This window comes from the organism of the source record quoted next, unplaced genomic scaffold, assembly GCF_019419815.1.
Source record: "Pyrus x bretschneideri cultivar Hongxiangsu unplaced genomic scaffold, Pyrus_bretschneideri_v1 Contig19, whole genome shotgun sequence".
Lineage (NCBI taxonomy): Eukaryota > Viridiplantae > Streptophyta > Magnoliopsida > Rosales > Rosaceae > Pyrus > Pyrus x bretschneideri.
In genome coordinates, this window is record NW_025999490.1 from 5,801,830 (window position 1) to 5,827,076 (window position 25,247).

The following is a 25,247-nucleotide window of genomic DNA, read 5'->3' on the forward strand; positions in this document are numbered from 1 at the left end:
TGGAAGGAAGAACAACTTCCAATTCGAAAACTCATCTCTGAATTTGGTTGGAATAGTAAGTAAACAAATAATTTTTCAGACGATGAATCTAACTTTCGAGTAGTACAATGATCTAAACATTGTGCTCAAAATTGTTTCAGATATGGGACTTGTGGACAGAAGGAAAAGTCTTGGACATAATTGATTCATCACTAAACCAGTCGTATTCGACTCTGACAATGGTTGAGCAAGAATAAAACCAAGTTTCAAACGTATCTCGTTTATTTCCTCAATACGTCCCTTGAAGACCGTCTGTTGCCACCAAAAAAGGGCAATCCTGGGGGCCTTAATTTTGTGGACCACTTGGAACATGGGTACCCCGTTACAGGACGACTCCATGCCTCCTCTATAACACTCTCGCAGTCTTCGTGGGAGGCCCAAAACTCCTCGAATCAGAATCCATGTCGACATTTCCTCCTGGGACCCAGTTTCACGTCCATGGAGAGAATAATAGGAACATGATCGAATTTGGTGGGATCTAGATGGTGAACTTTGGCATTACCGAATAAGGATCTCCATAGCGAGAAGGCCAAGACCCGGTCCAAAAGTTCCTTTATGCCTCCCGACGGCGTGGTGATTCAAGTGAATTGGTTTCCAGAGAAATCAAGGTCCTGGAGATTGCAATCAGACACCGCCGACCTGAAGTTGAGAATCTGCTTGATAGGCCGGGATGGGCCTGCCCTCATTCTCATTAGCGCTGAGAAGCTCATTGAAGTCATTTCCCACAACCCAATGGAGGAAACTAGCTGATGCTAAAGAGCGAAGAAGGTTCCAGGTGGTTGCCCTCTCGGCTGGAATCGGGTTGCCATAAAAGCCAGTAAATCTCCAGTGCAGATGGTCGGCATTGCATCCAATCTCCGATTCGATGTGATTATCAGAAGCAGAGAGCACCCTTAAGTCATAGTTGGAGTGTTATAGCAAACAGAAGTCTCGCGCATTTCCTCGAAACTCGACACAAAATGACCTATCAAAACCCAACTTGAATTTCAGAGACAAAATACAATGACGTGAATATTTGGTTTCACACAAGAAAACCATGATGAGATCTTGCTGCTTGATGATGTCTTGCAGCGCCTAAACTTTCCAGGGGTTTCCAAGCCCCTGGCAGTTCCAGAATAGGATTTTCATGGTTTACGGCGCGGTTGCACCCTTTCAACTGCCGTCGATGATGTAGAAGGTAGACGCCTATTCCTGCCCAGCTAGCCCCCATTCTCAGCCTCTTCCAGCTCCTTGGAAGGGCTGATAGTGAACGATGATTAGAATCTAAAACCTTATCGGCATGTGATGACCTAGGACAGGGGGATTCAGCATCCACACGACTACCAGACCTAGATTTGGAGCTGCGAAGGTTCATATTTGAGAGATGGATGGGACATCTCCAATGGTGCTCATTGGCCCCAACTCTGCTAAACGGCTTCGAAATTGGGAATAGTAGAAAACTCGCCTTGGACAGACTTTCGACGCGAAGTGATTGGTCGAATCAGCTCTCACCAGACGGCAGAAGGGGATCCAGACGAAGGCAGCTGCTTGAATGACCCAGGCGACCACACTTATAGCAAAAAATTCTGAGACCTTCATAGCGTATCCGGATAGTATATGAACCCAGCTTTAGGCATGGCACCAAGAAGCTGGTGAGCAATGGTTTCAAGGTATCAAAACCGACTCGCATGTGGAGAAAGCCTCTGAACCCGGTCTCCAGGGGGTCCTCAACCTCTAGAACTGCCCCCATCTTAGAACGCAGGCATCTCGCATTCTTCAAGGTGTAATAGTTCCTAGGGATACCGTGCGCCTGGATCCAGTAAATGGCCTTGTTAGGGATTATATCATCGAGGGAGTGAAATGACGGCCATAGTTTCACTGAGAAGGTATAGTCCCTGATGAACCAGGGATTTCCTTCCAAAAGCCTCTTGGCGACGGCTTCTTCCCCAACAGTGATAGCATACACATTTGCTTTCGTACAAAGACGCGAACAACCCCCATCTTGTTCCAAGCAGAGCGAAGAACCTCCTTTCACCACAGTCTAGGAAGGTTCATGGTCAGCGATGAGTCTACCCACAAGATGAATGGTGGTATCAAATCTTTCCTCGAGGTCAAAACTATCCTCAAGGGTAATGTTCAAACAATCAAGTTCTTCCTCCCCCACACTCATGGTGAAACACTGAAGAAACTTGCCTACAACCCAGGGAGCAAGATAGATCCAAATAAAGATACAAGATCAGCACTGTGGCTGCACAAAATTAATCCCAAAGATACTCATGAAATCGGGAACAAATTTTTCGTAGTCTAGTTGAGAGAGAGAGAGAGAGAGAGAGAGAGAGAGAGAGAGAGAGAAACCCATCCTTCTAAAGAAACACTTTTGGAGGAGAAGGTTAGGTGAATGATAAAAAGAGGGAGGAGTTCCTCTCCTTCTTTGGACCAAAGTAATTTGTATTTTTATAAAGAATTAGTTCTAAAGCATTCTTACTAAAATCACTTTCAATTATTTTAAATACTTCTAAAAACAAGCCCTAAAACACACCAAAAAATAAAAACAAAACTGCGTAATAAGATGAGCATTTCGGTCAACACGTACACCAACCAATTGTATTCAAATGGCGGCACATTTCCAGTACTAACATAATTCAGTCTATCCACTTTGGTAACGTAAAGAAGAGGTAAACCATGAATTTAAACTTTGGCAGAAGAAAGCAAAAGAGTTAAATAAATTATTGAAACATGAAGGAGGTTGAGATTTGTTTTTATCTACACGAGCAATTGAAAAGTCAAAAACCATGAGCTAACAAAAATGGGTCGTCATCACCAAGTTAGTTTGGTGACATTTTTCTTATTAATTTTGGAAGATGGTACTAAATTCATATTTTCTATCTCGTTGATCAAAAGAAAAAAGTTATATGCCCCGTTGAAAGTACATTTAAAATTGCTAAAAATATTTTTAATGAAAATATTTTTAAAACTAATCTTTTGTAAGAAATTTTTAATAATTTTAGGCCTAAAAGTATTTTCTCTACAAGTGTTCTCCGTTATTTCAAAAATACTTTCAAACGAGCTCATAGTTAATTATAAACATAAATAGTTTCTTAAAATAATGTATGATCATTATCATCTATTCATACAAAACACACAAAGTAAGGTAGCCAACCAAGATATACACAGTTGAATGATCCATTTCTAGTGGGAAAGAATCATTTTCACACCATTCTTAGTTCCATGGTTCGATATCAGTCGTTACTCTTTGATGGATATTTGCATATACAATCAAACTATTTAGACACAAAATTAATTTACTTGATAAGATACTCTCTTAAATAAGACATGTAATGTGTCCAATTCTTGATCAAAATTAGGCTTTTAATATTCAAAGGCCGAGTGGCGTCACAAGATTTAATTATGCATGCATGTCATTTTCCTCATGAATTTTTCTTTTAACAAGAAATGATAGCAATTTTCTATTAGCGAACGATAGCAATTATTTGGGTTGTCACATGGATACAATTTCTAGTCACAAGACTCACAAATATATGATCTAGAGGTAGTTCACACAAACAAGCAATAATGCTAATCCTTTATTGGATACCACAAGCGCGTGAACTAGCACAAGCACAATCAGTACAAATCTGCCACAAAGATAGCAGGTGCAACAGACTTAATTATACCAGTGCACCCATAATGTCACTGTCATATAAACTGAGACCACATCAAATTATCACTAACAAACAAAGCCACATCAAAACTACCGATCACACGTGGGGCCAAAATCACTCCCTAAGCCACATCAAAACCACCGCTAACGAAGTTTATAATCTTATCAATTAATGTCTTTATTAAATCTTTTGACAACACAAAAGAAAGCGTCGTAATTAAGAAATTGATTTAATAACAGTGAGATATAAACTGTATGAGGCAGACCTTGCGTAGTTGCATTATAAATATGGAAGAAACATTCGACGATAATCCTAACGACTAAAAAATTAAGCAAGGAGTATCTCAACAAAAAATAAAAAAATACGCACCGACTGCATTTTATTCAACCTAGAAAATAATAAACGGTGGTCTTTTGTCAACCGTGACGTCGTAACCAAGTTATTAATCACCATTGGATCAGAGCGTTCACATTTCATGATGCTTGTGTTGATACCGTTTGTGTTTTCTAAACAAATTTGGACGGAGAACTTAAGGTCCATCGAATCACGTTTATATGGAATTATTTGATCAAAGTTTAGCAGAGTGAGAATTTTTTTAACTATGTGACCAGTTAGTCTTACGATATTTCGTCTCTAATAAGTATAAAACTTCTTCAATTGACTTGGCCATTATAAAAAGATTAAAGTGACATATTTATACACTCATAAATCAATTTTACTTTACACACAACTTTGTTAATTATTTGGCATTAATCTTTTTCAATTTATTCGATTCGAAACTAAAAATTAAAAGAGGTGTACCAAAATTAAAAATAAGTGCATGAATAAGACTATCTTACCTGTATTACTAGGTCGAGGATCATTGTGTCCCAAAATCCTTCCCAAACTTGATTAGAGGACTTGTCAAACTTAATGTGAGATTAGTGCTTTTGAAATATTTTAGTGTAATCGGAACACGAAATGATACTTTACATATCATTATCTAATTAGAGAATTTTTTTTTTAATTATCATCTTAATTGTCTAATAATATATGATATTTCACTCATGTCATGTGCCAAGTATATTGAAAAATCCGTCGGACCTTCCATTATGGTATGAAAGGGGCGTGTATAATTGGTCACGTGACAATAGAGGGAAGAAACACGTGTATTCCAAGTAGGCAAATGTTTATGGCTGGCAATGTTGACTCTAATAGGGGCATTTAAGTAAATTCAATGGCAAAAGTATAGGTCGTGATTGATTCCATGCTTCAACTGTAGGGTAACTGTTGAGGTTTTTCCGTGACAATGATTGAAAAGCAGACAACCGTTAGAAACCAAAGGAAACAAGCAAAGTTCTAAAAACACCCCCCGAAGTTTTGGCCAAAGACGGGACCTTTTTGTGTCGTTAAGTTGAAAAGCGGATAAATGATGACCTTCTCCAATAAATACGGAGATGCTAACTGGATTGATAATTTCAGTGACCAAGCAATTAACTTGGATAAAGTTTGCACAAAAACACAACAAGAGTAAAATCCTTAAAGCAAATATGTCACAAAGCATTATATACGCAACGAATCCGAATCGTTGTTTAGGGCATCTCTAATGAGAAAGTACAAAATTTGTGATGGAAAAATCATATTTATGTTTCTGATAGATGTAAATGAAGCTATACTCCAATGGGAATAATGGAAATTTGAGATCCCATTTAATTTTGTCTCTTTGATTAGCGGGGCTCATGACCAAAAGATGTAAAAAAAGAATATAAATTTAAGTTTTTATTTCCATCTTTCGACGAAGATGGATAATTTATATTTCACCATTGGATAATTTTCCAGCAAAGAAAAAAAATATATAAAATGTCCATTTCAAGGTACTTTTGAGAGATGCCCTTGAGAAGAAAAGCTTACTTACCGTTATAATTGTTTAGTAATCTGAAATAATTGTATACCGTTATACATTTAAGAATCCAATTATGTAAATAATCATTCAATGTTATGTGCTAAAATCTAGTTATGTAAAGATATGTGATTAACTCGAGATACAATAGTTATAACATTCCAAATTTCGAATAATCTGGTATTTCTCCAAACAAAGAAAGAAAAAAAAAACTGAAGAAAAGTTCTCAAAAACTCTAGTTTTTAATCAAAAGGACAAAATAAATTGTAAGTAAATAGTATCAAAAGTGACTTTTCAAGGTAAAAATGTCATTAATGTTAAAAATGAACAGTATGAGGAGTGTTTGATTAAGATTCCAAAACTTTTGAAAACAAAATGTGAGAAGGGTGTAATAGTAATTTCATCAGGTGTATTACAATTGTTATTTTTCTTTTTTGGCATGAAAATGCGTATTAATGTGTTGTGACTTGTGAGCGTAGGATTTGGTAGTGAAAGTCTCTCTCTCTCCCTTCGCTCGAAGTCTTGAAGTGTCAAAGACACTCCACCAGTTGAGAACCCAAAAACCTCGTAAACCCTTTTTCTTCCATTTCATTTCTTTACCGACTGACGCGAGCGAGTTGAGAAATGCCGACTCAGTTCCCGGAGGATTTCAAGTGCCCAATTTCCCTCGAAATAATGTCCGGCCCGGTTATACTCTCCTTGGGTCACACCTTAGATAGAGACTCCATCTAATCCAAGTGTTGGATAAAAGAATTTTTCCTGCACGAAGGTATATAGTCCTTTGTTTTATTAGAAATTGAATTAGTTAAATACTTGAAATATAGTTTTTTATTTTTATTTTTTTATATTTTACGAGTTTCTGGAGGCATCGACAAAGTCAAATATCCCTAATGGGGGTGTGGATGCCTCATCGTTTGGCCATAACCCATAAGCACCTGACTTTTCCTGCAATTATGTTTACGCACATTGCACTCTATCTTTAAAATAATAAAAATAACAATACATCACTATATATTATTTTAAATTAATGGTGAAGCTATCCACTTACCTTTTTTTATCTTTCACGTATATTTCTCAATTTTTAATCGGCGGATCATATGAATTAAAAATGATCAAAATACATAAAGTAACGAAATATGTGTAAAAAGTAAAAAGAAAAAAAATATGTGAATAGCAAATTAACAGCATCCTAAATTAATATTCAACCTTACTTAGTTATTACACCCAATAATCAAGTATAGGGTGGATTTGTGTTAGAATTCTTGATATTGTCAAGGTCAAGCCATGTGTTTGGATCAATATATATGTTTTCAATCTAGAAAAAAATATGTTGAAAATGAAAATTTTGAGTGAAATATATTGATTTTTCCTATAGTATAAATGCATGTTAAGTACAATGACCTATGAATGACATATGACTTACGTTATGAGGATTGTATTTCCACATGAGTGTGTTAGGTATCTATTTATACTATATTTGGTACTCGAAATACAATATAAGAAAAAAATTGAATAAAAAAAAATCAAGCATGTGGTACAATAAGGTAGAGAATTGATTTTCGTTACACCTTTTTTTCTCTCCCATGCTCATTTTCGTATATTTCTTACCTTTGGAGTGAGCAAATTAAAAAAAAATCAAGCGACAAAATAAAATATAGAGGAATATAAGGAGAAAAAATATATACAAAAATCATTTCTGAGGTGTATGTTGGAGAATACGAAGAATATTAGGGGGTAGATAAGTATTTAAGTATGGCATCAACAATACCATATACATAAAATTAAGGATTAATCCAAGTCTTTGGACACACAAAGCTTAGGCTTAGGATGCGTTATAAATAGGGGTCCCCCCCCAATGGTTGGTGCACTCCTGTCAAAAGCTTCATTCACTCACAAACACCATCGCACGCACAGAAAAGAAACAGAGAGAGAGAGACTCTTCCATCAATGGCCACCAAAATCTACATTGTGTAAGTTTCTCTCTCTCTCTCTCTCTCTCTCTCTCTCTCTCTCTCTCTCTCTGCATGTTGGTGCTGAGTGATTCATTAACATGTTTTAGTGCCAAGAATGGAAGATACTTGGTGTTTCTTGTTGCTACCATTTTATGCTTTCTGAGTTTTTTTCATTGACTTGTATATGAATAAAGATGAAACCTTTCCTGGGTTAATCAGTGTTTTTATTTCCTCCCATATTGTGATTTCTGGGTTTTGTTTATTTCATTATATTAAGTAAATATGTAAGATCTTTGATGAATAAAGGTGAAATCTTTTTTTCTGTGTTGATCAAGTTTGCTGCTTGGGAGGTGATGGATTGAGTTGTTGTAAGTTAAGTAATTAAAAAGATTGGCATTTTGATTGAGATGGTTGGTGGGGAATTTGCATTGGCATTTTGTGTTGACTTGTTTTTGGGATGAACATATGTTGGACCATTTAATTGTAAATGATCACTCCTTAACATCTGCTAAGGTTAATCAATTTAGTGTTAATTAATTTACTTTGGGAGTGCTAATTTAGGAAAAGAAAATACAACTTTCTGGGAGAATTTCCTCTTGTTTAATCAAAGTCAAACTTAAAGAATCCGGATAGAAAGTATTGCAATTTTTGTGTCGTCCCATCGATTTCAGTTTATCATCCAGTTCTAAAAACATTAGGGGAAATTTATCTGCCCTCAAAGAAAAGTGAGGTTGCGGCTAATGGCCTCAAGTGTCTAGCTTGTATTCTTCTAGGTATTTTTAATGTTTTAAATTTCCAATTATTTGTGTTCTTGCTCCTGGCCTCAACTACATGTTTCAACTTCATACCATTCATGGCACTGGTGCATATATTTTTCTCTTCTTTTTTCAGCTCAGTATAAAAACAAGTCAGGAGGAGGGTATTTTTCTAGGAAAAGGCGACTGGCTATTATATTGGTAGTGATTCTGTCGCCTCAATGCTCATCCTCGCAGTTCTATATTGGTTCAGGATAAGGAGCATGAAAGGTATACGTTAAGTTTCCCCTTCTTTCGTCTTCAATTTGTTTTGTAGCTTTATTTCGGCTCAAGTTTCATTTTCTTTCGGCTTGGAAATTTTTATAGCCTGAAATTTCAATGGAACTGAAACAGGGAGAGGAGGACAACCCAAATTTCTGAATGATCCCACTGCTTCTGGTGTACGAAGATATGAAGATTTGCCAATTGATGAACACAGAGGAGAAACAGATTTACCTTTTTTCGATTTAACCACCGTGGTAGCAGCCACAGAAAACTTCTCTTCTGCTAACATGCTTGGCCATGGCGGCTTCGGCATGGTATATAAGGTACTTCCCCTTCAACATTGTGAGATCTCTGCATTATGTGGCTTCGGCATCTGTGTTGTCATTAAGATTTTCGAGTCTGCACCATGATTTCAGGGATGTCTAGCTGATGGACAGGAAATAGCTGTTAAAAGATTATCGAGAAATTCAGGACAAGGCATAGACGAATTCAAGAACGAAGTAATGCTTATTGCAAAGCTTCAGCATAGAAATCTTGTGAGGCTTTTGGGTTGCTACATACATAAAGAAGAGATGATGCTAATCTATGAATACATGCCAAATCGTAGCTTGGACTTATGCATTTTTGGTATGCCATCTTTACACACTGCTATTAAATACTTTAAGTTTTCTGACATTAACCCTGAAATTAAGAAATCATAAACTTGTAGATAATAGAAGCTTTTATGTGTGGTGTTCAGATAAAAACGGAAATTCGTTGTTAGATTGGAGAAAAAGATTTCAAATTATCATTGGGATTGCTCGAGGCGTCTTATATCTTCATCAAGATTCGAGACTAAAAATAATCCACAGGGATTTGAAAGCGAGCAATATTTTACTGGATGGTTCAATGAACCCAAAAATATCAGATTTTGGCATAGCAAGGATGTTCGGGGATGACCAAACTCAAGCAAACACGAACAAAGTTGTTGGCACCTAGTAATTGTCTCGTCTCCCTTGAAAAAAAAATTCAAGTAGAACCAATATTTTTTTTATACTCATATTGTGTGATTGCAGCGGTTACATGTCACCGGAGTATGCTATGGATGGGCTATATTCCACAAAATCCGATGTGTTTAGCTTTGGAGTCTTGACACTAGAGATCATTAGTGGAAGGAAGAATAGCTTCCAATTTGAAAATTCATCTCTGAATCTAGTTGGAATAGTAAGTAAACAAATAATTTTTCAAACGATGAATCTAACTTTCGAGTAGTCCAATGATCTAAACATTGTGCTCAAAATTGTTTCAGATATGGGGCTTGTGGACTGAAGGAAAAGTCTTGGACATAATTGATTCATCATTGAACCAGTCGTATTCAACTCCTGAAGTTATGAGATGCATTCAGATTGGGCTCTTGTGCGTGCAAGAATACCCAACAGACCGGCCAACCATGCTAGATGTTGTGTTCATGTTGGGGAATGAAACGACTCTTCCACGCCCGAAAAAGGCAGCGTTTAGTTTGAAAAATAGTGGTCCGGATTCTTCAATGTCTAAAGAAGCTTCTTTTGTAAATGATGTAACAGTAACAGTTATTGAAGCTCGTTGAGTTTGCACTTTGCTAGCTCTTGTAGAGATTTTGCGTTACTTCTCAAGTATTTGTACTCAAATCGAGATTCCTTGTGTAGAGAAGGCAATGCCTTTGAAATTGTCGATTCATCTCTGGGCGAATCGTATCATGTCAACGAAGTTGTGAGATGTATCTAAATTGCCCTGTTATGTGTGCAAGAGTATTTTGAATATTATACTTTAATCCAACGGCTAATAGGTCACTATAGTTATGGAATGTAAGTAGGATTAGAGTTTAGTGACTCCAAGTAAAGATAATATTTCGGTTATTCTTGAAGAATAAGAGTTCATGACACTATGCTATTTGGATTGAGGTTTGGTGGATTATTTGTTTGTACAATAAGGAATCCTAATGACACTAGAACAGAATCCTAATGACATCATTATGGGATGATGCATTCAGTTTTTTTGTTTTTTGTTTTTTGTTTTTCTTTTTTTTTGAACAAACGATATTATCTACACTAAAGGGTTTGGAGTAGGGTAAGCCTCAAAATGGGGTTCAAATTCGCCTTTGGCGAGAGTCGAACCTTAAACCTCTCACTTAACAGTGAAGATCAAAATATTACTAAACTGTAGTAAGTGACAGGAGAATACATAGGGTTAAGTTTGTATAAATGCTAAACATAGGTCCCTACACATACCACCAAAACACAACTCAAAAGAATTCCCCATAGGTTTGAGGTATACTGAAATGCCCCAACCTAGATATCCTAATGATACCTGGATGACATGTGTTGGCTGACACTCGGAAGTGACGAAAGCCATAATTCCATACAAATTTGAAACAAAAGAAATACAAATATGTCCAGAGCCTACTACTACACGAAACTACAAGTGCAAATAAGAATTCAGATTACAATTCAGCAAGAAAATCATACGCAAATGGAAGAGCTCAAAGTCACTGGTAGGGAAATGCCTTGACATTCGGGTTGTACTTTTCGTCACTAGGTCTTGAGGGGGCGCAAAATAGAAAAGGTGAATGGACCATATTTATATTTGTACTAATATTTCTGAACATAATAACTCATGCTTTGAAAACAGATATAATACTATGTATAGGTTTTTCTAAAACTCTAGCATGCTGGAAAAGTTCGTAACTGTAAAATCATCTCTAAAACATGCATCTTAAAATGCCCGAAGGCAAAACCATAAATCCCATCAAAGCTATATTCTCTAGGGGTATCATAGTCGCCCGAAAGTAGTACCTGTCCATTGTCCAAAGACGAATTTGTACAACACTGGGTTACGTTAGTGAAGAACCATGGTAGGCCCCATCACCCGAAAGTGAAGCTGTACGACTTCGGGTTACGCTGGAGAAGAAACTCTATAACATCTCACACCAACATTAGTCGTGACTAGTGAAGCTATCCGACACTCCTTTTGACAGTGAAGCTGGGGGTATAACATATATCTCACTCCTCTTCATCACCATGTCATATGGCCATAGACATCTAATACCCGTATTGTGTGGATGTGCTGTATGATAACCCACTAGATATATATACCCAAAATATAACTCAAATCTCAAAGCTCAAGTCAACAACTCAAATCATTCTCATAAACCACAAATCCATAATATTATCATAAAGCTGCAATATCTCATAAGGCATAAAAGAAATAGTCGTAAACCTTTTCTAAGTGTGAAATCAATAGTTATAACTTATAACATTTCATAGAATGTAATTTAAATAAATCATAGGGTAAAGTACAAAAAAACTACCTCAACTATTGGTGTAACGACATTTTCATACCTCATCTTTTAAAATTGACAATGTCATACCTCATCTTACGAATTTATGCCAATGTTATACCTTCCATTAGCTTGGCTTGAATTTCTCAGTTAAATGTTGACGTGGCTTGATTCGGGACCTATTTTCTATTAAAAAATTATTAAAAACTAAAAAAAAAATCGTTTAATAATTTTTAAATATTAAAATAATAAAGAAAAGTAAAAATATATAAAATAATAAAATAAAAAATAAAAAGCCTCACCTCCCCTTTCCCCACCCCTCCTTCTCTCTCTTCTCCCCCATCTTCATCTTCTTCCCCCTTCCAGCGCCCTTCCTGCAACCCAGAAAAAAAGAAAAAGAAGGAAAAAAAAAAAATAACCAATTTATCTGCCCCCCAACTCGTGATTTTCCCCTACCTCCTTCCTTTCTTCCCCCTTCCCGTCTTTCCTAAACCCACACCCACCCTTGCACCCACTACCTGCAACCCAAAAAAAAAACCCCAGATCCTGTTGAGGTGGAATCGGGAAACCTTCATGATGGGGTGGGAGTGGTAGATTTGGGGTTGGGTTTTGGGGGGGAGGAACTGGGTTTGGTTTGGGTTTTTTTTTTTTTTTTCCTTCTTCTTTCTGGGTTGTAGGGGGTTGGGTTTTTTTGGGGGGGGGGGGGGGGGGGGGGGTTACAAACTGCGTTTGGTTTGGTTTTTTTTTTTTTCTTTCTTTCTTCTTCTTCTTTGGGTGGGGATGGAGGGTTGATGGGTTTTCAAATTTTTTTTTTTTTTTTTGGCTGAAGATTAAGCAGGAAGATGAAGGTGGGGTAAAAGAGAAAAAGAGAGAGGGGGTTCTTCTTTTTGGGTTGCGTTTGGGTTGATGGGTTTTCAAATATTTTTTTTTGTTTGGTTGAAGATTAAGCAGGAAGATGAAGATGGGGGAGAAGAGAGAGAGAGGGTTCTTTTTTCTGGTGGGTTGATGGGTTTTCAAATATTTTTTTTATTTTGGTTAAAGATTAAGCAAGAAGATGAAGATGGGGGAGAAGAGAGAGAGAGAGAGAAAGAGAGAGGGGGGGGAAGGGACGAAGTGAGGGGTTTTTTTTTTTTTTTTTTTTTTTTTTTAATATTTAAAAATTATTAAATAAATTTTTTTTAGTTTTTAATAATTTTTTTAATAGAAAGTGAGCCCTGAATCAAGCCACGTCAATATTTAACTGAGAACGCCAAACTAACGGAATGTGTAACATTGACACAAATTCGTAAGATGAGGTATAACATAGTCAATTTTAAAAGATGAGGTATGAAAAGATGAGGTATGAAAAAATCGTGACACCAATAATTGAGGTAATTTTTTGTACTTTACCCTAAATCATAATATAGAAATCCGTAAAGCAAAGTATAATATAAAACGTATTCAAATTAGGTAATATGAATTTGCATGCTAGATGGTTAATTATAAAATACTCACAAGTACTTCACTCTTAGGGAACCGCTCGAACTAGGGAAGACTGGATCACCTTCCACCGGTGCACCTATACACAAATAGAGACTATTTAATAAAATGCTACTAAGGCGATTGAATTTTTGAAAACGGAGTGTAGATTTGGAATCAGAATGTCGAAATTAGTCTAGAAGGGTCACAGTAGAAAAACTCGAAAAAGTCAATGGTCAATGGGTCAAAATCAATGGGTCGGGTCAAATGGGTTGGATCGGATTGGTTGGGTTGGGCCGAGGGTCATTGGGCCTGGTTAATTAAAAGAACTTGGGCCTATTTTAATTTTAAGTTTTGGGCTTATGCTATAAAATAAAAGGGCGGGCTTAGCCCGTTGGGCTAAATCATTTGGGGTCTGGGCTGAGTTGGCATGCTAGTCGGGTCGACCCGAGTTACTCGTATGTCACCGGAACCATCGAAAAATAACACCGGCTTTTGGCCGGAAATTCTCCCAACTCCGATTTGGGGTTAAACTTGCTGAAAAATCACAATTCAAACATTAAACAATGATGCTGGAACAAGGTTATACCAATTTTAGAACACGAACGAGATTGAGCGTGTCAGAATTGGCGGGGATTCGTCACGAAACCATGCAAATAGGAACTCCGTTCCTCCGCTCTAATCGGAAACCTTTTTGCGATACGTAATGCGTGAATTGGAACCCGTTGGGTTTCCTCGCCGGATTCTGGAAAAAGGAAACAGAGTGCATGCATAATAAATCTCAATGTTCTTCCACCAAAATTCACATGCAACAATGTATCTAGTTACCTAGGGTCGTGTCCAATTGATTTCGATTGTCAACACCCTTAAACTCGCCGGAAAAACCACGGGTTCACCGTCGAAATCTGAGACCAAAAGAGTAGGTGCATGCAAAGAGTTAAACCCCAGATTTTTCGACATAATACTCGTCTAGATAGATTAGAAATCAACACAACCAAGAAGGAAAAATAGTTCATACCTGCGATGACAATTCAAGAGAGTTCGAGCTCGGTGTCAATGGCAGAGTACGTAAAAGTGCTCAAATGCCACATGTAACCTCACAGGTGAGTTCCCTAGGTCCTAAAGATTCGAAGTTCAAGTTTCTAGAAGTTGGTTTGGTCCTTCTCTGTTGTGATGCTGCATATGACTGATGCAGCATGTTGCATCTACTGATGCTGCATATGGAGTTTACTACCAAGGTGACTCTAGGGTAAATCTCTAGGGTAAGATTCATTGTAATCTTTAGGGTAAGGGTATGTAAATCACCTTTCCCTTGATTTAAGGGAGGAGATTGATTGAGGTAATGTCTTTGTGTAAGGTTTAGATTAGGTAGGCAACATGCCTTCTTCTTTCTTGTCGTCTGCTTGCTGCAACCATCTTTTCCATCTCTTTTTCCTCTCTCTTCTCATATATACCCGAACTCACTCTTGTACAAAAATACATGAAATACACATTGAAACTTTAAACCAGAAAATCTACATTCTCGGAGATAGAGAGTGAATGCAAAAAAGAATTAGGAAGAAGAGAGAGTGTTCAGATGGTGGGGGATCACGGGAGAGGGAAGGAATAATGGGTTGGGTTTTGGGCTTGTTGACACACAGCCCAAAGAACTGGACCAATTTGAAAAAAACCCAACACACGGGTAAATTCGTAATTTTACAATTAAATTTTTACAGTGGGTTGTTACGTATACAATGGTAGTGAGTGTGCAAAAGGCCTTGCTTGTGTTCTTAGTGTGTTCGTGTGCTTACTGCAGTTCGTGGCTTGCTCTGCTATCGAAAATGGTTTTTCAAGTTAGTATTTTCATGGTGTTTTTATTCACATGAACATATTAGGATTTACAGAGTATGCCACTTAGCGGCCTACAATGTCGGGCTGTCATTTTCATGCTAATTAATGAAGCAGTAGCTTCTTCAATAAAACAACCAGCATTTTTATTCGAGTTATAACAGTGGGGACCCATAACCACAGTACTGAAGGACAAATTTCTGTAATGAAGCAGTAGCTTCTTCAATAAAACAACCAGCATTTTTATTGGAGTTATAACAGTGGGGAACCACAGTACTGAAGGAGAAATTTCCGTAAATGATGTGACATGTAGTAGCGTAGAACCTCGCTAAACTTAAAACTCCTGAGATATTCCTAAACGTTGTATGTTAAGCAACTATTGGTAGCAGCTTGTAAAAGGTTTAATCCAACAGCTAATAGGTCACTATAATTAATAAGGATTGTTATGGAATGTAAGTAGGATTAGGGTTTAGTTATAAGCCATAACTTGGGCTTCATGTAAAGATAATATTCTAATTATTCTTGGAGAATAAGAGCTCGTGATATTATCTTATTTTGATTCAGATTTGGTAGATTATTTCCTCATACAATAACAAGTCCTACTGACATCATTATGGGAGGATGAATTAGGTTTTTATTTTTTTTTTATTTTTTTTTTTAACAAACGATATTATCTACACTAAAGGAGTGGGGGGGTGAGCTAAGCCTCATAATAGGGTTCAAATTCGCCTTTGGCAAGAATTGAACCTAAACCTCTCACTTTCCAGTGAAGAAGAATACCACTAGATTGTAGTACTAAGTAGCGGGAGGATGCATTAGGATTGAGTTAGTATAAATACTAAATATAAGTCCCTGCACATACCACTGAATCACAACCCAAAAGAATTCCCCATAGGTTTGAGTTATAAAATGGTGGTGAGCGTGCAGAAGGCCTTCCTTGTGTTCTTAGTGTGCTCGTGTGCTTGCTGTGCTATTGAGAATGGCTTCTCAAGGTTAGTGTTTTCATGGTGTTTTGATTCACATGAACATATTAAGTTTAACAGAGTATGCCACTGAGCTGCCAACAATGTCGGTGGTTGTTTTCATGCTAGGTAATGAAGCAGAAGCTCCTTCACCAAAACAACTAGCATTCTTATTGGAGTTATATATAACAGTGGAGCCCCATCACCACATTAAATTCTGTAAATGATGTGACATGTAGTAGCGTGGAACCTCGCTAAAACTCTTAAGATATTCCGAAATGTTGTATGTTAAGCAACCATTGGTAGCTTGTAAAAGGTTATTAACCACAAAAATTTTGCTTCAAATAAGTAGGTCCCAATTTTCTTTCTAGTGCATTGACATGTAGGGCATGTCAGAATTATTGGTCTCGATTACGACGTAATTGAAGAGAAATTATACTAGTCTAGTTAGCTAATTCTGTAAATTATGTGACATGTACTATGGTGGGGGCTTAGCTAACAGAAAATTTAGCGCAAAATTGAGCACAGTGACGTTCTAGAATTCATACAACCGACTTCTCTTAATAAGATAAGACTTTATTGTTGTTATTGTTTATACTATGGTGGATGCTTGGTCGCTAACAGCCTTGGATTTGAAATGTAAATCCGTCCACTACATATGACACATTCACATTTATTAGAGTTTAAGAATTAGAGATTTGTGTTAGTCAAACTTCATGTACAGGAGCGAAGATGTTGATCTGTGATGCTTTGATTGCCAAATAAATGAAAAGAAAATTAATAAAAATGGTTTAAGAACTTTAAGTCTTAACGAAAATGACAAAAATGTATTGTAAGTGAATAGTACTAAGAGGAACTTTTTAGAGTAAAAATGTCAATTTTCGATTTGCTTTATCAATCTACTGAATACAACTGGTGTGGTCAGAAAATGTCAATTTTCGATTTGTCTTATCAATCTATTGAATACAACTAGTGCGTTCAGAATTGATGAAGTGGAATTTTCTAGCTAGGATCTGTCTGAGGGAATTGTTATGTCCCGTCTCACATGTATGCCGGGAAGTCGCGGGTAAGTTCACGTTGCATCAACGACTGGAAATCGAGGGTGCGTTCCCCGTTGCATCAACGGCTGTAAGTCGCCCGTATGCCCTTAGAGTTTCTGAAACTCAATCAAATAAAAAAAATCCAACCTTTCCGGCTTTTTGTTTCTGCACTTAAACTCCTCCATGAGAAAGGTAACAATGAATTCTACTGTATTCTTTTTTGTCGGTACTGTATTGCTCATCTTCCTTGTGATTCTTCCCTCTTCCATTTCGGTTACCCTAGACGCCATTACACCAAACCAACCCCTAAGAGAGGGCGACGTTCTTCTCTCCACCACTAAAATCTTTGCACTAGGGTTTTTTAAGCCAGGCAATTCTCATAACCGTTACATCGGAGTTTGGTACAACAAAATTCCAATCCAAACCATTGTCTGGATTGCAAATAGAGATAACCCCATAGTTCCTACCGCTGGAACTGGACTTCTAGCCGTTCATGCAGATCATGGTGGCCTTGTTATTTATGGGGAGGACCAAAATACCCCTTTCTGGTCCGCTAATCTCACTGTTTCTTCTCCAAACAATTCCGTGATAGCCAAGCTTTGGGATACGGGAAATCTTGTTGTTGAAATTAATGGTGAAAAGGTGTTGTGGCAAGGTTTTGATTATCCCACAAATACGATGCTTCCTTTTATGAAACTTGGGCTGGACAGGCGGTCCGGGTTGAACCGGTTCCTCACATCTTGGAAGTCCCAAGATGACCCGGGAACGGGCAACTGTTCATACCGTTTAGAGCCAACTGAGAGTCCACAGGAGTTTTTATACATGGGTCAGACTCCATTGTGGCGAACTGGACCTTGGACCGGTGAAAGATGGTCCGGGGTGCCTGAAATGGTAAAAACTTTCTTCTCCAACGTCACTTTTGTGAACAATCAAGATGAGGTATCCATTGTGGATGGTAATGTTTATGAATCAATCTTCGTAAAATTGGTGATCGATGAATCAGGAAACGTTGAACGGTCCGCATGGAAGGATAAAGAGCATCAATGGGACAAGTTTTGGTCCGCCCCGGTTGAGCAGTGTGATTTTTACGGGAAGTGTGGTCCGAATAGCATTTGTGACCCATACCCAAACTTCACTGATAAATTTGAGTGCCATTGCCTACCTGGATTCGAACCCAAGTTGCAACATGAGTGGTATTCGAGAGATTGGTCAGGCGGGTGCGTGAGGCAAAAAGGATCATCCGTTTGCCAAAACGGGGAAGGGTTCGTGAAGTTGGAACGTGTGAAGGTGCCGGACACTTCTACGGCACGTGTGAACATGAGTAGGAGTCGGGAAGCATGTAAAGAAGAATGCCTGAGAAATTGTTCTTGCATGGCATACGCAAATGCAGATGAAAGGCAGGGAGGGAGTGGCTGTATAACATGGCATGGGGACTTGATGGACACAAGGACTTATTTGGGTACGGGTCAAGATTTATATGTGCGAGTTCATGCAAATGTTTCAGGTATATTTCCATTATCAATTTATCTTCTTTCTTCTCTCTTCCTTATCAATAATTCCCCCCATAACGCCGAGGTTCCATGAAAAAAAAATCTTCTTTCTTTGTTTCATTAAAAATCAAGGAATTATTATTTAGTTTGGTTGTAACATCCCACATCGATCAACGGAGAGAGGGGGTTCTATCACCTCTATATAGCACGAGGCCTTTTGGGAACTCACTGACTTCGGGTTCTATCAGAACTCCAAAGTTAAGCGAGTTCGGACAAGAATAATCATAAGATGGATGACCTATTGAAAAGTTCTCGTTCAAAAAAAAAAACCAGTGATTGTTCCGTCAGGAGTGTAAGATGAATTTTTTAAATAAAAAGTTCAGAAATTTCTATAAATTAATACTAAAAATTTAGCTTTTTACAAGGTTTTTGAATCTTGGAAATAAATGCTTGTATGTCTGCAGCTCAATACGAATACGCAAAGAAGTCAAACAGTTCTTTTGGCAAGAAGAGGAAGCTGGAAGTTTCAGTAGCATGTGGTCTATTGTTCTTCCTCTTGTTTTCCCTTGGATGTTGGTTGCTAAAGAGGAAGAGAAAAGGTAAACAAATTTCCTTTTACTTGGGTGCCCTCTAATCATTCACAATTATGTAACTGGATATTGGTTTTAATTATTTAAGAACACAATATTTTTTGTTTATGTACTTTTATCACAGGTAAGAGAAGTCAAGATAAATTTTTCAATGTGACCATAGCGTCAACGTCTTGGGAAGATTCTTCTGCTAGAACAAATATTGATGAAAGTGGAATAAACTCTGAATTACCATTCTTTGAACTAAGTACCATAGTTAAGGCCACAAATAATTTCGCTTCTAACAACAAGCTTGGAACAGGTGGTTTCGGCTCCGTTTATAAGGTACATTGTTGCCCTCAGATAATGTCTCAAATCATAAATCAAACTTTGAATAGACATTTTTTTAGATTTATTTTTTAGCCATTTGCGCTCCATATCAATTATTTCTTCCTCTACTCACCCTTGTAATTTAAACAGAAGAACATAATGAATAAATCTTGCAGAGAAAGAAAAAGAATCAAGAAGAGAGAGGGAGCAAGATTTAGAGAGAGAGAGAGAGAGAGAGAGAGAGAGAGAGAGATCTTAGACAGAAAAAGTGAATCTTTGTTAATGGTTTCAGAAAAAATACAAGGTAGTGATCCATAAGGATATATATCCAAACTATATTGCTTACAAGCTAAGCTAACATTTAGCTCACAGGCTATTGACACTTGCAAACCATAGGATAACAAGACCATTACAGTTATCAAAAATCAAGGGACCCGTCCAATAAAGACTGGAAAGGCTGACTCAAAAATATATTTCATTAAATTTCAAACCCAATCAATAATCGATAAGTGATGGGAACTATCTTGTTTCTACTTTTCATAATTATTCCACACGGTGATGCGGGTTATGAAACTATATAAAACACGTAGAGAGTTTTAAATCTATATATGATAAGCCATACTACTTATATATACGTGGAAATCTATTCACAAACCTATTGTTAAGCCATACTACTTATATACAAGTGATGGTTGCATGGTATTAATCTTCTACACAAAAAAGCGCAAGTGTTTCCCACCCTATGAAATTGTTAAGCACCTATCGAACTAATTGATTGGAAACAGTATGGTGCTTCCCAATCTAAAGAGTCAATGACACTAAAGCAGCAGATTAGTGAACACGTTAGCGAATAGTTAATTATGATTTGTTTTGGGTCCAAAGAAACCTTGTTAGGTGATGGTGAATTAGTATGAAAGTAAACAATGCTGATTTCAAAATGGATACTGAAGAGCTATTCATTGAATGAAGTAACAACTAAATCTGTTAAATTACAGCAGGAGAAGTCTAACATATACAGAAAGCCGCATAAGTAAATATATACCAACCAAAAAGTAGGAGAAGTAGTCAAAGCATTTTTATGTATATGCATTGAGTTTTACTCCTTTGTTAATGTATAAATGCAATTTCAAGGGGAGGATATATACAGAGCTAGGAATATGTTGGTAAGTTTCTTGAAAGATGAGTGCACTATAAGTTGAATTTGGATTATAAATTCAGGGTGTGCTTGATAATGGAAAGGAGATAGCAGTGAAAAGACTAGCCAAGAATTCTGGCCAAGGAATTGGAGAGTTTAAGAATGAAGTTGTGCTGCTTTCAAAGCTTCAACACAGGAACCTTGTGAGGATCATAGGTTGCTGCGTTCAAGATGAAGAGAAGATGTTGATCTATGAATACTTGCCAAACAAAAGTCTTGACTTTTTCATTTTCGGTATGTCTTTCTTTTACTTTTGTTCTTCTTTTTATACAAGCAATATTGTGGAGGGGAAATTGAGCTCAAGACCTCAGGTGCAAAATGCTCTTAACTCAACTCAGTTACAAGCCCCTTTCTTTTCACTTGTGTATCTAAAATTGTAGGTTAAAAACCTGGAAACAAGCAAGAATACAATCTAATTTACTTTGCTTACTTTTTTCCCTTACAAAGCAAAAGAGGCATTCTTGGATTGGATAAGACGCTTTGAGATAATCTGTGGGATTGCTAGAGGGATCTTATATCTTCATCAGGATTCGAGATTAAGAATCATCCATAGAGATCTAAAGGCTAGCAATGTTCTGTTGGATTCTGCTATGAACCCCAAGATTTCAGATTTTGGTATGGCTAGGATATTTGGAGCTGAACAAATTGAAGCAAATACAAACCGTGTGGTTGGGACATAGTAAGTTTCATTCAAAACTGAAAGTACACCTGTTTTTGTTGAATAATACAGAAAGAAGCTGTGATAATTAATCAATTTTATTTTGTTGCTTTAGCGGTTATATGTCACCAGAGTACGCAATGGAAGGACTTTTTTCAGTAAAGTCTGACGTATATAGCTTCGGTGTTTTGCTACTAGAAATTGTTACTGGCAGAAAGAACACTGGCTACTACCATGATAGTCCTTACTCAAATTTAGTTGGACATGTAAGCATAACATTAAGACATTACCAAACTTCTCTTCGTTTGCTTTTATAACTTGATGATTAATTTGTAAATGGATTTTAGGTTTGGGACTTGTGGAAGGAAAATAGAGCCTTGGAACTCATTGATTCATCTCTGGGAGAATCATACCCTGTCAATGAAGTTCTAAGATGTTTTCACATTGCCCTCTTGTGCATACAAGAGCAAGCGAAGGATCGTCCACTCATGTCAACAGTGGTTTTCATGTTGGGTAATGATGCAACAATTCCTTCACCAAAGCAACCTGGATTTTTGTTGAACAGAGGTTATCATACTAATGGAGACCCATCATCCAATACTGATGGAGCTTACTCTGTAAATGGCATGACCTATACAGAAGCAGAAGGTCGCTAAGGAGAGAACCAAACGTATAATTGGGCAGACTATATTATTCAATTGAGAATCACATAATGAGTGAGATAAGAAGAGAGGATATAACCCTATTTCCCTCAATAATTTGCCTTATAACTAGGGATCTAAGTTCAAAATGAATTTGCAACACTTTGTCTTGTTGTAAATACACGTTATAAAATATATGCCCTATAATTGGGGATCTAAGTTCTATATCTGCTATACTCATCATATGTCTTGTTGTAAATACAAGCTATAAATTATTTGCAACATTCATCATTAGTCCGACCAGGCTACATAAAAGTACTTTTCGACCGCCAAAGACATGTAGGAAGGTTGACAACTTTATGACACAAGGTTTTAGGAGCAAGCCTACTCAAACACTAATCATGCCACATGTCAACCCGCAATCAAAAGAAAAAGTCTAGGACGGGACACAAAGGTGGTCCGACCTGTTCTGAGTGACGTGGTTAATTAATCAAGACCGAGTGGGATGTTGGGAACACATTAGACCTTTGGATGTTACTAGAATGTTGCCTGGGCACTGTTGCAGGAATACAAATTATATGAAACATTATGTATGAATGATATAAAGGATTATGTCATAAACGAAATTGTGAGATGCATACAATTGCCCTCTTGTGTGCTCAAGAGTATGCTACTAACCGGCCAACCATGTCGTCGGTTGTTTTCCAAAACAACCTGCATTTTTATTGAGGATGAATTGTACTAGTGGAGATCAATCAACAAGTACTGAAGGTGATTGAGCAATGTGCATGTCTACGGTCAATCTTAGGCGTGTATATAAAAGGTGGAGATGGAGCAATGTGCATGTCTACGTACATAAATCAATTCTCTGAAATGAAGTACTAGCCATAAATTATTGGAATGAAACAATAAACGGTGTATATTTGGCCATGTGTCTACGTACAGAAATCAATGCTCTGAAAAGAAGTTCAACTAGCCATAAATTATTACTTAGAATGAAACAATAAACGGTGTATAAATGGTCGTGTGTCTACGTACAAAAATCAACTAGTCATAAATTATTGGAATGAAAAAATAAACAATGTCTAAATGGCCGTGTGCAACTAGTTTAGAAAAATCAAGCAGCTTCGTTTTAAGATCATCCATTGGCTAATTAACAAGTTTAGAATTCTCATGAAGTAAATAAAACTATGAGTTCTACTGTGGCAGCTAATGAAGTCAGTATTATGTTGCTTTATCTTTCATGTACTTTTCCCATCTTGCATTTTTACCCTAGACACAATTACCCAAAACCAACCCATAAGACGGTGAGGTATTAGTCTCTAGCCGGAAAATCTTCGCAATCGGGTTCTTCAGCCCCAGAAGTTCTTCAAACTGCTATGTTGGAGTTTGGCATAACAAAATTCCAGAGCAAACCATCGTTTGGGTTGCAAACGGGGACAACCATATTAGCCATTAACAGAGATCATAAAGGCCTTGCCATCTATGTAAATGATCAAAATACCACTCTCTGTCAAGATTTTTGGTTGCTGCGTTCGAGACGAAGAAAAGATGCTATAATCTATGAATACTTTCCGAAAAAAAGTTTGGACTACTCTTTCATTTTTGGCACTGTCTTATTTTTGCTTCTAATTTCTTTACTTGTCACTTGGAACTAAGGAAGCATGAATTCCTTATTGGCTTTTTACTTTTTGATATTATCACAGGATTGCCAGAGAGAAAGTAGAAAGACTGGAGAGCCTTTTTTTCTCTTTCTTTTCCTTTTGAAGGGTTGTATTTATCGATTTTCAATTTCAACGACCATCTTGATTGGATGAGTCAATTTCAAAGACTATTTGTGATAAAAATCCGGCATGTAAATTCTTTTAGGTATGGAACTTGTGGAGAGAATGCGATGCCCTAGAAAAAATTGATTCATCCCTGGGTGAATCATACCCGTCAAAGAAGTTGTGAGATGCATCCAAATTGCTATCTTATGTGTGCAAGAGTATGCCACTGACCGGCCAACAATGTCGACGGTTGTTTTCATGCTAGTTAATGAAGCAACCTTCACCAAAACAACCAGCATGTTATTGCAGAGGAGACCCATCAGCCAATGCTGAAGGAGAAAATTCCGCAAATGATGTGTGACACATTCACAATGTCTATCGATCTACTTGATACAACGGGGGTGTGGTAATAATTAATGAAGTGGAAATTTCAAACTGCGGTGTATGATTGGGAGTCGCAGGTGAGTTCACGTTGCATCAATGAAAAAAAATAATAATAATAACTGAAAATATAACTTTAGTTCCTGAAACTTATTTTTCTCTACATAAAATTCGATATATGTTTTTTTACTGGAATAAAACCTATTGACTAGATTCCACATCAGCAATTCATTAATTATATTTGACTTTACACATTTAAAAATTTCGATGCCCAAAACACCCCTATTTAAATGTTTGATTTACACAATTAATTCCACACAAATTGTAAGGGAGAATTAATGATATTACAAAAATTAAAAAAATAAATAAATTCATTGCATTATATATAATAACAATAAAACATGCCTAATAAATGTAGTAATACATGCTCAGTTAAGTCAATAAAATTATATTTTACATTTCACACACACACATATATATAACAAAAAAAAAAAAAAACATGCATGATATACATAAAAATTCATGCAAAATAATTTACCTACCTAATAAAGCAAACCTAAATATATGCAAAATAATATACCTACATAAAAAAATGTTATTATTTTATTCGTTACTAGTTTACCTATTATTTGTACATATAATAATAAAACCCAATATATATGATGATACATACAAAATAAAATACCTACATAATGAAGAAATGTTATTTGATTCAAAATTAATTTACTTGCAAAATAAAGCAATTGTATTTTATTCAAGATTAATTTACCTATTATTTGTACATATATCTTATAACAATAAAATGTGCCAAATATATATATGTAATAATACATGGAAAATAAATTACCTACAAAATATATGTTATTTGCTCATCATAAATTTAAATATAGGTAGATTAATTAGTTTAATATGTTTGATCATATATGTAGTACTGTGCATGTATATGTATATATATATATATGTGAACATATAGTAGTATTATATATATAATACTATTATACGTTCAGATAGGTAAACTATATATGTGCACATATATATATATATATGTATATATTAAGCTTATGGTAGTAATATATACATTTGAAGTATATATGTGTGTGTT

The 25,247-nt window shown here is 36.5% G+C and overlaps 2 protein-coding genes and 1 long non-coding RNA gene across 4 annotated transcripts; 2 read left to right on the forward strand and 1 right to left on the reverse strand.

Annotated features, from left to right (window-relative positions):
* The first annotated feature begins 7,197 nt into the window (after positions 1 to 7,197).
* Positions 7,198 to 10,294, forward strand: LOC108865342 (G-type lectin S-receptor-like serine/threonine-protein kinase SD1-1). Of its 2 annotated transcripts, none has more exons than XM_018650746.2 (7): positions 7,198 to 7,529; positions 8,403 to 8,536; positions 8,660 to 8,853; positions 8,947 to 9,157; positions 9,270 to 9,507; positions 9,586 to 9,733; positions 9,819 to 10,294. In XM_018650746.2, the coding sequence occupies exons 2-7, from the start codon at positions 8,488 to 8,490 to the stop codon at positions 10,113 to 10,115; spliced, it is 1,137 nt and encodes a 378-aa protein (XP_018506262.1). In that variant the 5' UTR covers positions 7,198 to 7,529; positions 8,403 to 8,487; the 3' UTR covers positions 10,116 to 10,294. The 2 variants fall into 2 exon arrangements, with proteins under 2 accessions (XP_018506262.1, XP_048438351.1); XM_048582394.1 differs by having other exon boundaries at positions 7,417 to 7,529; positions 8,408 to 8,536.
* Positions 10,295 to 12,940: 2,646 nt separating this feature from the next.
* Positions 12,941 to 15,097, reverse strand: LOC125476375. Its single transcript, XR_007257665.1, has 4 exons — positions 14,302 to 15,097; positions 14,112 to 14,188; positions 13,873 to 14,028; positions 12,941 to 13,383 (listed from the first exon to the last, which is right to left on the reverse strand). It is a non-coding gene; the product is annotated as an uncharacterized LOC125476375 (long non-coding RNA).
* A 2,003-nt stretch (positions 15,098 to 17,100) lies between these two features.
* LOC125467997 (G-type lectin S-receptor-like serine/threonine-protein kinase At1g11410) lies at positions 17,101 to 22,247 on the forward strand. Its single transcript, XM_018650266.2, has 7 exons — positions 17,101 to 18,616; positions 19,067 to 19,201; positions 19,317 to 19,516; positions 20,720 to 20,930; positions 21,144 to 21,375; positions 21,470 to 21,620; positions 21,702 to 22,247. Exons 1-7 carry the CDS (start codon positions 17,296 to 17,298, stop codon positions 22,008 to 22,010), a joined length of 2,559 nt encoding a protein of 852 aa, XP_018505782.2. The 5' UTR covers positions 17,101 to 17,295; the 3' UTR covers positions 22,011 to 22,247.
* Positions 22,248 to 25,247: the final 3,000 nt, after the last annotated feature.

Coding starts and splice junctions, on each gene's coding strand:
- LOC108865342 (XM_018650746.2), top strand. CDS start 8,488: ATGCTCATCCTCGCAGTTCTATATTGGTTCAGGATAAGGAGCATGAAA. Junction 8,537..8,659: donor CAGGATAAGGAGCATGAAAG/GTATACGTTAAG, acceptor GAACTGAAACAG/GGAGAGGAGGACAACCCAAA. Junction 9,158..9,269: donor CTTGGACTTATGCATTTTTG/GTATGCCATCTT, acceptor TGTGGTGTTCAG/ATAAAAACGGAAATTCGTTG.
- LOC125467997 (XM_018650266.2), top strand. CDS start 17,296: ATGAGAAAGGTAACAATGAATTCTACTGTATTCTTTTTTGTCGGTACT. Junction 18,617..19,066: donor AGTTCATGCAAATGTTTCAG/GTATATTTCCAT, acceptor GTATGTCTGCAG/CTCAATACGAATACGCAAAG. Junction 21,376..21,469: donor AACCGTGTGGTTGGGACATA/GTAAGTTTCATT, acceptor TTGTTGCTTTAG/CGGTTATATGTCACCAGAGT.